The following is a 12,345-nucleotide window of genomic DNA, read 5'->3' on the forward strand; positions in this document are numbered from 1 at the left end:
TAGTCCTTTATCTAGTCTCTGAAAGTGCCCTTTTGATGAGGACTCTAACATCTGTGAACAAACTCAGTTTCTTCAAAGGCACCTCTCGATATCACAGAGTGCTCAAAGCTGTCTAATTGCTCTACTCTATACTTTCTCAGAGCCTCACAGAATTCAGGGATTGTTATTTAATTCAATTACTCATTTATCCCCTGAAGACTTTCTTACGGTTACAGTTGGCCACTCTGTCCATGCCCGCAAGGCTGGCCCGAATTACAGTGATGCTTAAAGGAAGCTCACCTTTGCTTGGATCACCATGTGGGAATTTAACTACAACCAAGCATTCTCCACATGACATAGCCTTCTATAGATTGCATAGGGCATCAAGGTATAAGGGACAAGTTAAACTGACAGCCCCTAGGCATAGAAAAGTTTGGGAGTATTATGTATTTTAATTTTATGCCTACTTACCTGAAAGAGCCAAAAATATGCTACAAGGGGATACTATGAATTATAACATAGCTCAATATTTTACCTTTATAGTATCGAATCTTCAAAACTGAAAATTCTCAAGGAGAATATTTTGTTGAGCTTGAATAGTTTGGGCACACTATTCACTTATTCAAAAGTCATACACCTTATCTATAGCATTTCCAGATTTAGCACAAAAAAAATACAGAGCATTCAATATGAATTTCAAAGAAACAAAAAGATTTTTTAGTATTAATATGTTCCATGCAATATTTGGGACACATTTATACTAAAAACTTTGGAAATATTACTAAAAAATGGAAAAGAATAGTGTGTTGCAATAGAAAAAAATGAAAGAGGGGAGTGTGAGACTGTACTTCTATAGGATCTTCGGGGAAGACACCTTTAAAGAAGTGCTTGTAGAGCAGCAACCTTTAGGTTGAGGAGTTGTCAAGAGGAGAAGGCATATGCAAAGGCCCTGAGACAGCAAAGGACTCAGTGCTCAATGTATTTGAGAAACTGAAAAAAGGCTAGTCAGCCTGATATGAGCCAGGATAGAAGAAGATGGAGTGGAAAAGGTTGGCTAAAACTAGATACCTCAGCCTTGAAGGCCTAGAGTAGTAAGCATGGTGTTATTCCATGGGCATCAGGCATTCCAAAAGACCACTTTTGTTCTTAATTAGAGAATAGATGTCACAGGTAACTGACCGACTGAGGGTCCCTTATGAATTATGGGTATACAGAGGTTTTTTTCTAAAGATTTGATTTATTTATTTGAGAGAGAGAGAGAGCCTGTGTGTGAGTGGCGGAGGGACAGAGAGGGGAGGGAGATTCTGAAGCAGACCCCACACTGAGAATGGAGCCCAACTCAGGGCTCAATCCCAAGACTGAGGTCATGATGTAAGCCAAAACAAAGAGTCAGAGGCTTAACTGAGTGAGCCACCCAGGTTCCCCTGGGTGTACAGGTTTAAAAACATAGCAACTTTATTTTCTAAATTGCCACAGCCCTTCCTGGAAGCATTCATTTGACAACAAGGATATACACAAATATTCTTAAACTTTGGTACTCATTAAAATCACCTAGGGAGCATTCTAAAAAACCTGATGCCAAGGCTACACCCTGATCTGATCGATTAAAATTCAGTATCTCTAGGGCTAAGACCCAAGCATTAGTGTTCTTGTTTTTGTTTTTAAAGCTCCTCTGGTGTCTCTGATCACTCAGGGAGCTTATTAAAACACCAACTCTGATTCAGGTCTAGTAGGCGGTCTGAGGCTTTGACTCCCCTCATCCATCCATCCTCAACCTCCCACCATCCCCTCTCTCCTCTAGAAACTACCCATGTGTTCTTTGTATCTATGAGCTGGACATTTTTGTTTATTTTGTTTTATTATTTGATTGAATCATATGGTGTCTTTCTCTGACAGGCTTATTTTACTTAGGATAATGCTCTCAAGGTCTATCCATATTGTTGCAAATGCAATATTTCTTTCTTTCTTTTTGTGGCCAAGTAATATTCCACTCTGTGTGTGTGTGTGTGTGTGTGTGTGTGTGTGTACACATGCGCCATCTTCTTTATCATTAATCTATGGATGGGCACTTAGGTTGTTTCCATATCTTGGTTATTATAAATAATCCTATAGTAAACATCAAGATGCATATGTCTTTTTGAGTTAGTGTTTTCATTTTCCTTGAATAAACACCCAGAAGTGGAATTGCTGCATTATATGGTAGAAATAAGCCCATATATATATAATTAATCTACCACAAAGGAAGCAACAATATACAATAGGGAAGGTCTCTTCAATAAAGGATTTTGGGAATACTGGACTGTCACATGCAAAAGAATGAAATGAGACTACTGTTTTCCACTACACACAAAAATTATCTCAAAATGGATTCAAGACTTGAGTGTAAGACCTGAAACCATAAAACTCCTGGAAGAAAACATAGGTGGTAAGCTCCTTGACATTGGTCCTGGCAGTGATATTTTTGGATCTGACTCCAAAAGCAAAGGCAACAAACAAAAGCAAAACTAAACAGGTGGAACTACTTCGAACCAAAAAGCTTCTGCACAAAAAAAGAAATCATCAACAAAATGAAAAGGCAACCTACCCTATATGCAATAAGGGATTAATATCCAAAATATAGAAAGAATTCATACAAATCAATAGCAAAACAAACAAACAAAAAACCCTAAACAATCCAATTAAAAAAAAAAAGGCAGAACACCTGGAATAGACATTTTTCCAAAGAAAACATGCAGACGGCCAACAGGCACATGAAAAGATGCTCAACCTCACTCATCATCAGGGAAATAGAAATCAAAACCACATCAAAAGATGAATGGATAAAGAAGATATGGTTTATGTATACAATGGAATATTCCTCAGCCATTAGAAACGACAAATACCCACCATTTGCTTCGACATGGATGGACCTGGAGGGTATTATGCTGAGTGAAATCAGTCAATCAGAGAAAGACAAACATTATATGGTCTCATTCATTTGGGGAATATAAATAATAGTGAAAGGGAATAAAGGGGAAAGGAGAAAAAATGAGTGGGAAATATCAGAAAGGGAGACAGAACATAAAGGCTCCTAACTCTGGGAAACGAACTAGGGGTGGTGGAAGGGGAGGTGGGCGGGGGGTGGAGGTGACTGGGTGACAGGCACTGAGGGGGGCACTTGATGGGATGAGCATTGGGTGTTATTCTGTATGTTGGCAAATTGAACACCAATAAAAAATAAATTTATTCTTAAAAAAAAAGAAATCAAAACTACAGTGATACATCACCTCACACCTGTTGGAATGGCTGTCATCAGAAAGACAAGAAGTAACAAGTGCTGGTGAAGATATGGAGAGAAGGGAACCCTCCCGCACTATTGGTGGAAATGTAAATCGATTTGGCCACTATGAAAAACCATATGGAAGGTCCTCAAAGAATCAAAAATGAGTTTTTGCATCTCTCACAATTTTCTAGATGCTGCTGCTGCTACTGATCCCCCCAACCCCCTTGTGGTAGCAGGGGCTCAGACCTCCTTAGCAGTCCTCCCATATATACTTGCTCTCTATTTTTTTGGTCCCCTCCATCGTGCTCCTACTAGTCATCTTTCAAAGTTTTGTTACCTGCCATTTGGTCTGCAAAGCACATAAGCTGCCCCTGAACCCAACATCACTTCCCATTTCAAAAGCGCTTTCTAAAGCTCTGGGACTTGCATTTGCCAACAAAGGTCTGCAATCCCTCTCGAAAAGCTAGGTAATCTTTTTTTTTTTTTTCTTTATTTATTTATTTATGATAGTCACAGAGAGAGAGAGGCAGAGACACAGGCAGAGGGAGAAGCAGGCTCCATGCACTGGGAGCCCGACGCGGGATTCGATCCCGGGTCTCCAGGATCGCGCCCTGGGCCAAAGGCAGGCGCCAAACCGCTGCGCCACCCAGGGATCCCAAAGCTAGGTAATCTTATTAAGGGACAATCTGAAGTCTCCTCAGCAACAAATACTCAGTGTAGCCTCTTTGTTCTCGAAGTCTCCGTCCTCCAATGCCTCTCCATGCATTTGTTTGTCCCAGAACAGTCATGCACGGTGGGTCCATTCGTCTTCCCTTATCACTCTGTCACTGCGGCCCAGCACTCGTTCAGCTGTGCGCTACAGCTCCTTGGCTGACAAGATAATTACATTCCAGGGCAGACTGGGAGAAAGACAGGTAGTGCTCGAAAGTTCCGAAGCCGACTAGCTAGTCATTGCTGGTGCAGACTTCGAGATCAAGCACCTGATCTAATTAGCACACTCCCTTTGCTGCCTGCCTGCCTGTGGAATGCTGACAATTGAAGGCCTGAAGGCAAAGCAGATATCATGCAACCCAGAGACAGACATTCATGCTACCTTGTGCCAGAAACAATTACATATTCTTCTTGGAATCTCGGGTGTCCTAGTAACACAGTCAAGCCTGGGGGTAAACTTTTGCATAATACTGGGAGCCCTGCATTTACCGATAATGAACAAGAGAACCAGCAGAATAAAAAACCCCACAAGAATGAAAGACCTCACGGGAAGGGAGCCTTCTGATTGCCTTCAGAAGGAGGACTTATTTCAGCAAACCCAGCCCGGCCTAGCTCTGGGAGAAGCACACCACTCGACAAAAGCAAGGCATCACCAGCAAAGAGCTGTTTTCCTTTGACCAGATAAATGGCACAATACAGTCCTCCAGGACAAAAAAAAAAAATTTTACTTCTATGCTTTTGCTACTTGCTATGTTTCTTTCAAGATGCAGCCTTTCCATTTGAAAGTGATTATAGCCACAACCCTATCACTCCCTTTCTTTTTGCTCCAGGTAAGAAAATGTTCTATAATCTCTAAGCCACTATATATAAATACAAGGCATTACTATCCCAGCTTTCTAATGAGCCTCTCCCTTGATGGCAGTTGGCATTTGTGCTAGTTTCTGGCCCAGCAAGGGCCTGAGGGAGCAGAATAAGCACTAGCTTTGGAGTCAAGACCTTTTTCTACCATGTATTAGCTCTGTGACCATGCAAGGTACTCGCTTCTCACTTGCTTCTCCAACTAAAACTATGAGTTTGAGGGTTAAGCAAATCAAAAGAACTCTAGCAGGGTGTAGTGGGTTGAGTTGTGTTCTCACAAAAGACACGTTGAAGTCCTAACCCTTGCCTCAGAATATGGCGTTATTTAAAAATAGGGCCTTGCAGATGTAATTAGTTAAGAAAAGGTCATACTTGAGCAGGTTGGATCCTTAATTCAATGTGACTGGTGTGCTTATGAGAAGAGAAGAGACCCATGGAGACACGGAAAAGAGAACATTATGTGATGATGGAGGTAAAGACTAGAGTGATGCATCTCCAAGCCCAAGAACACCAAGGACTGCCGGCAACCACCAGAATCTAGGAACAAGCAAGGACAGACTCTCCTCTATGGGTTTCAGAAGGAGCATGCCCTGTTGACACCTTGATGTCAGACTTCTGGCCTCCAGAACTGTTAGATAACAAATTTTGGTTGGGCTAAGCCACTTAGTTATAGCAGCCCTTTGGAACTAATAACACTCAGTTAACTTAGGCTTACCTGTTAACTTCTCTCAGGCTCACCAATGACATCACCAGACCAGAACAGCCATTGCCAGGCACTTAACGGTCAATGGCCTGGCTCACAGATCTGGTTCTAGAGCAAAGCAGACCAGATGAATCCAGCTCTTTCTAGGCTAGATGACCTCGGGCAAGCTAACTACATTCTCTGGGCCTCAATATCTTGGCAATAAAGCAGAGATAATAATGGTCCCCAAACAAAAGAGCTTGTGGGAAGAATGAAAGAGATGAGATTGCCAGGTACAACAAACGTTAGCTCTAATTAGTGTTTTCCAGATGATGGTGGGCTACAGGCGAGTTCTGAGCACCTTTAGGCCTGTCTACATCGTGGGCTCATTCCAAAACAAAGAACTATGTGGAACTAAGGACCTAAAGAGCAAGGTGGCCTCTCCACCCCATGCATTTCCATCACCTCCCCAAGGCTGTCCCAGAATGTCCACAATAACAGACACTCTAGGAGCCTTGGGTTTCTGAGGATGAAAAGTGTCAAAAGGCAGGATATGTATGGAGAGACCTGGAGGCTTGGGAGGACCTCTCCATCCCACTGTGAGGCCCCTTGAATTGGTGAATGACTCATGAAGACCTGGTCTTGAAACCAGCTCCTGAGGATGGAGAGAGATTCAGAATGAGGCAGGCTATGCTGTGAGTGCTGAGGAGTTTGCCAATGTATACCTCCGTTGGGTCCATCCCAACGGGATGGAATAGAGATAGAAGGAATCAATGTAAGAATTGATTATACCTTATGGCCAAACACCTGAAAGATCTAAGACCCTTTGAGAATTATCTGTACTTTCTTTAATTTAGGTGACATCTTGATTACCAAAAGCACCCTCTTGACAACAAGAGTGAATGCCTCTCTATGCATTTGTTTATCTCAGAGCAGTCGTACATCGTGGGATCGTCTCTGTTGTGCAGTTATATCTAGGAGTGAACCATCAGGTGGGCTCATGTTCAACATCAGCAGATACTGCCACAGTTCCCCAAAGTAGTTGTTCCAGTGTAGACGCCCCCTGCAAGTACTTGAGAGCATCGTCAGTTTTTTTAAATTTTAGCCATTCCAGTGGGTGCACACTGGCATCTCGTCATGGTTTTAATTTCTATTTCTCTAATGATTAATGATGTTGAACACTTGTGCCATACTCTTTTGCCACTTGCATACCCATTTTTTTTTCCAGGTGTCTTTTCCTTATCGATATGTAGGAATTGTTTAGGTATTCCGGTGCCAAATCAGATGTATGTATTACAGATATTTTCTCCCACTTAAGGGCTCCTGTTCACTCTCTTAAAGGCATCATTTCAAAACAGAAATCCCTACCGTTAAGTCCTATTTATCAACTCTTTCCTTTATATAGGTAGTGCTTTTGTGTCCTACTTAAGACATTTTTGTTACCCTTAAGGCAATGACATTGTATCTCCTGACTTCTATAGTAATAAAAGTCAAAACAGTGTTTAGTCTGGTAATGACTGGGAAGCAGTACAAGGAAGGGTTTCAGGGGGCTGATTATGCTCTATTTCTTCATCTTGGTGTGATTACACTTGCTTGTTTACTTTTAAAATATTCATTGAACTGTATACTTATTACCTGTATGCTGTGCATGTGCGTTATACTGCCATTAATGTTTCTGAAAGAGAAAAAATGGACTAATAGGAGCTGCTAATTGAAGATATACAAGGTAATGACCCCACATACATATACATAGATATGCATATATATGAGATATTAGAGAAATATGTGAGATATTAGAGAAAATGTTTGTGGACATATTATATAACATCTTAGGTTCTCAATCTATACAAGCCAAACTTTTACTAAATGTATTTTAGCAAACAAAAGACACTTAGTTATACATTTTAAGACCAGAAGTACTGATGTTGATTAATAATATATTATTGGAAAAAAATATATAGTATTGGAAATAAACGGTGTTGAGCATAAAGTCCCTTCATAATAATGAGGCTTTGCAGAAAGAGTTAAGCAAGCATAGAACCTAAAGAGAAGCAGCAGGTTGGTTTTACACAAATTCTTTACTGAAATGCTGCTAGCGGATATATGGCAAGTCAACTTCTCCACTCTCTGATGAGGGGCATGAGTAGCATGGCCTGTATAAAATGGTGGCTACTGAGTGAAGAAGTGGTGAAGAGTCTTTGAAACCACAGTAGGAATGTCACAATAGTCGGTCAGAAAGATCCAGGAAAGTAACCATTTAAGGCAGAAACTCAATCAAGACGTCCAGTAAGGATACAGTTAATATGAAACCATGTCCCAGAAACTGAACCTGGAGATGAGTGAACCCAACAGGAAGTATAGTCAAAGCAAAAATGAAGGTCACATCAGGAATGTCCCTTCTAGCACCAAAAGCAGCCAAGTATCTGCCAAGGTCCTTAGTCTGTGTCTCTTTTGGAAAAAAAAATTAAAAAAAAAAAAGCTAACCAGTAGTCTGTCCGTGGATAGCTGAGGTGGTAGGTATGCACCTGCATGTTTTTCTGCCCTCAACCAAGCAGGAGAACACACCTGACAGCTGGTTCTAGCAGCAAGACACCAAGAGACACTGACCTTGAAGACATACCCTGAGAGGAGCCCAGAGTGCAGGTGTGAATTCAGGCACTTTCCTCTCTATCCTATGTTGCCTGCCCACTAAATCATCCCCTGTCCACTTCTTATCTTCCTTCATTGACTAGCAGGAAATTTCTAAGGAACAAATACAGACTGTTGGATGAATAAGAAATCTTTTTGAGATGGGGACATAGCAAACAAATAGGGTTGATGAAGGAAGTTAAGAAAACTAAGGCAATCAGAAAAAGCCAACTTTGCAAACACGAGTGAGAAAAGCAACCTCAGGAACTCCTGGGTGGCATGGTGGCAGGAGAAGGAGAAAAATCCATAATTAAGATAATCCATGGGCAGAAAACAGGGAATTCAAGCCCTAGAAATTCAAGCCCAAGGATCTGGCATTTCTAATCAGCTCATGAAACATCGTGTTTTTAGAGTTCACCATATCTACTATCCAAGAATTATCTTTTACAGTCACGGTGCTATAATTTATCACATCCAGGCATGCAAAACCATCCTTTTTCTAACATTAAACATGTTTAATCAGGACAATTTATAATAGCACTTTAGGGCTGTAATGAAAGAAAGGCATTTGACACATGATATTTACAGTAATCATAATACTACAGGATTTAAAGTATAATTTTTTACAGTGTTAGATCAGGAAGCCAAATTTCCATGTTTTTAGTTAATTATTTGCAATGCTTTTGGGAGGAATCAGCATCCAGAAATTAATTAATAGTTTTCCTCTACACAATTGTCAGTGTTATCACAGGGTACTGCTACTAGCTGCCAACTCCTTTATACCCTCGCTCTAGTAGCAATCAGCAAATGCGATTAATGTTAAACTACTTGTCCTAATAGCCAGATGCCAAATGTCATACCACATGCAGGGTCATAATTATGCTTTAGGAAGTAGATGGATTTGGCTGTGTAAACCAAGAATTAACCCAAAATTTAGAGGCCACTTGAACTAGTGCCGGTGGAGAGTACCCTTTATACCTGCCCTTGGAGAAACCAGGACATTTTTCAAGGCTAGGAGTTTCATGCAAAGCTAAGAGCCTTGAAATTCCGAGAAGATCCAAGCCTTTCTTTGTCAAGCTTTTAAGTTTCCCTTTGCCTTCTCTTTTGGGACCAGTCAAATTTACACACATTCCAGCTCCACTTGAGTGAAATTCAAGTTCCTATTTAAGTATTCACTGTTAACCACAGGTCTCATGCTTCACGGCTCTTTTGACATGTGTTTATTTGAAAAGGTAAGTCAATGAACCGGTGCCTTCCTCATATTTGACAAGTTCTATCTGACTCAGGGAAACATAGTGGGGCCCACCTTCAACCGACAATGATGGGGGGCGTCGGGTAATGGGAGGAATGTTACCTGGATTACTGTCCATGGTCCCTTCAATAATAAAGTGCAGTGTCAAGGCAGAGTGACAACTGACATTTTTAAGAGTTCAAATTTCCATCAATTTCAAACTTAAACACGATCACAAACACTGAAATAAGTGGAATGTTACAAAAATCACCAATTAAAAGCAGCACCCATTTTCCCATACAAGAGTTGTAGAAACCTTAGGCTTAACCCAGGTGCCCACCTCTAGCAAGTGCCTAAGACCTCCTAGAATGTGTTGGTGTTCTAATGTCACCCTGGCTTCATTTGTTCCTCTCCTTGGCTCCCCTTGACCTGATCTATTTATTTAGTATCATGATTTTAATCAATAATTCCTATTAATTCTAACTTGGTTTTGTATACCTTCTAAGATACTTGAATCTTCTTGGGAATAAGACAGGATATCATGATGTTTGAACTAGAGGAGGTGCCCTAAATTCTTCACTCAAAACTTCTTTCTCTTTCTATGTGCGATTTTAATCAATTCAGTCATCTGATTGCTCAACACACAGCAACTCAGAAGACCACAGCTGACCAAAAAGAGTGATTGTCTCTTCTTAATATAACACAGCATGTTAAACCTGCTTAATAGATATTGAATGCAACAGTAAATGAATTAATGAGAAAATTGGTAGGTGAGTGATACCTTATAGCATAACAAGGAGATAGAAACTATTTAAAAAACAAATAAAAGAAATAAAAGCATAGCAGTTGGGGGCCACTTGGTATGAGTGTGTTCTACCCATGGATTTTAGAAGTCTTTGATGATAATAAAGCTATAGTTAATATTGATACATATGACTGCTGCTTCAGGAAAAAAGGTCCAAGTATGCTTGGGAATCTTTATTTAAGAAGACAGAGATGTGTGCCATACACTTCAGAAAACCTTTCATTTGAAAATAAGTTTTAAAACACAGAACTTAAGGGAGGGGTAATTTTCAGCGGTCTGGAAAATTTTCTGCTTTGCAGTGCCTCATTCTCTGGTCATGCTTGATACCTGAAGTGTGGCTGAACTAATGTGAGTTTTCCGCAAGTGGGAATGACATCTCAGAAAAGGATATAAGTGGAGAATGCAGATGGTTTAGAGATAGGTTCCGACTGACTCCATCGTGATGAGTGGAAATCAATTCTAATCAACCCCAGTACATGGTGACATCCCTCAAAGAGTGCTCGTTACCACTAGGAAAGGGGGTTAACAGCAAGCATCCAAATAACTCACTCATTTTCTCCACCAAACAATGGACGATTAAGACTTCTGGGCTGAATGACTTGCAGAGCAATCTGATGGCAGAGAGGGGCCAATGCAGAACCTGGGTTTTTGTAAATGACAAAAAAGAAGATAGCTCCTGGTAGTATGCTCAGAATTTTTTGGACAAAGGATGCTCTGCAAATGGAAGATGGTATATAAGTGCTGTTATTATTTGAGACTTGACTCCAGTTGTGATATAAATCACAACTCTAGACTAAGGCAACCACAGACACTTGATGTTCCCAGTGGCAACTCTGGCCAGTCCACTTCCCATTTATGTGCAGGACAAGCACCAGGCAGGGCTACAGTTTTGGGAGAAACACTGGTTTATTATCAGGATCCTGTTTCCCCCAGCCAGTTAAATAGAGGTGAGCTCAACCAGCAGACTGAAACCCACATTACCGTTTCTTGATTACAGGGAGCAGATTGACTTATTCTATTTTGTTTACAGAATTATGCAAAACTCATTCCTGGAGCTACAGTAGGGCTACTTCAGAAGGACTCCGGGAACATTCTCCAGCTGATCATCTCTGCTTACGAAGTATGATATTTTACAGTTGGCTTTTTTTTTTTTGCATTTATGTGGTATTCAAAAACTAAGATGTGTTTTAGGCAGTTAAATGCACTTGGATTTGTTAGTAGAGAGAGTACTTATCCAAAGAAAATCTCCCTGCATTAATGCAGCCAAAGTATAGATTTTGTTCTCCTTATTTGCAGATACTCTTCTTGAAAGGTGAGAGAGAAGGTAGAAAAATCATAACCTGATCTAAAGTTGAGGTTATTTTTATAATAATGTCACCAGTAAAATTTCAATTCTATTGCAAAGGCTCCATGAGCGCTACAATTAAGCTCCCCTCTTCTCTGCCTGAAAAAAAAATTTAGTTTAAAATGCCAGGGAGTAGCAGAACCATGTGGAGAACTAACTCCACAGGCTTAATGAGGCTACTTCATAACTTAAAGTGAAAAAAAAAAAAGACACCAAAGCATATCAGAAGCACCACTTGGTAGACTCTTTTGAGAACCAAGGAGTTTTTCATTTTTATGGATATTTACATATATATATATATATATAGAGAGAGAGAGAGAGAGAGAGAAAGAGAGAGGGGAAAGAGAGAGAGACATAATTTTTTTTGCCTTGACTTTGTAAATTAGTACCTAAGGACAGCATTCCTTCCTTAAAATAAAATACATAGCTATAGGGTTGCTATATTCTTTTACTTTGTCCCCATTTCATAACTTAATCAACAGTGGATGACCAGTTACTGACTCATTTTTTATTTTATTTCCTAAGTACCATTTCCCTTTTCTGCCTGAACTTAACAAAGAAAAAATACCCACATGGATGCATACATACGAAGATGAAAATGAAGCTCTAAATTAAGGACAGGAATGAAAAAAAGTAAATTTTTATAAAGCAGTAAAGCTCTAACATTTGTTCTAAACAGCAGTTACATAATAAAAAATAAATAAAATTCTAACTTCGGATGTTTTAAAATCACCGATAAATGACCTATATGCGCTATTTGCCAATACTTAGCATATACTGAGCCAGGGTTCCTTAACTGAGCAACATTTCAGAATCATCTGGGAAGCTTTTAAAAATAGGCGTA

At 40.1% G+C, this 12,345-nt stretch overlaps 1 protein-coding gene across 6 annotated transcripts in view; it reads left to right on the forward strand.

Moving 5' to 3' along the window:
• The window catches only part of ITGB6 (integrin subunit beta 6), a 134,904-nt gene that overhangs the window by 84,024 nt on the left and 38,535 nt on the right, over positions 1-12,345 (forward strand). For all 6 annotated transcript variants that reach the window (XM_077883412.1, XM_077883414.1, XM_077883413.1 and 3 more), the window contains one exon: positions 11,187-11,276. In XM_077883412.1, coding sequence (XP_077739538.1) covers positions 11,187-11,276 — 90 coding nt within the window. The remainder of the gene's footprint in view (positions 1-11,186; positions 11,277-12,345) is intronic.

Source organism: Canis aureus, chromosome 34 (genome assembly GCF_053574225.1).
Source record: "Canis aureus isolate CA01 chromosome 34, VMU_Caureus_v.1.0, whole genome shotgun sequence".
Taxonomy (NCBI): domain Eukaryota; kingdom Metazoa; phylum Chordata; class Mammalia; order Carnivora; family Canidae; genus Canis; species Canis aureus.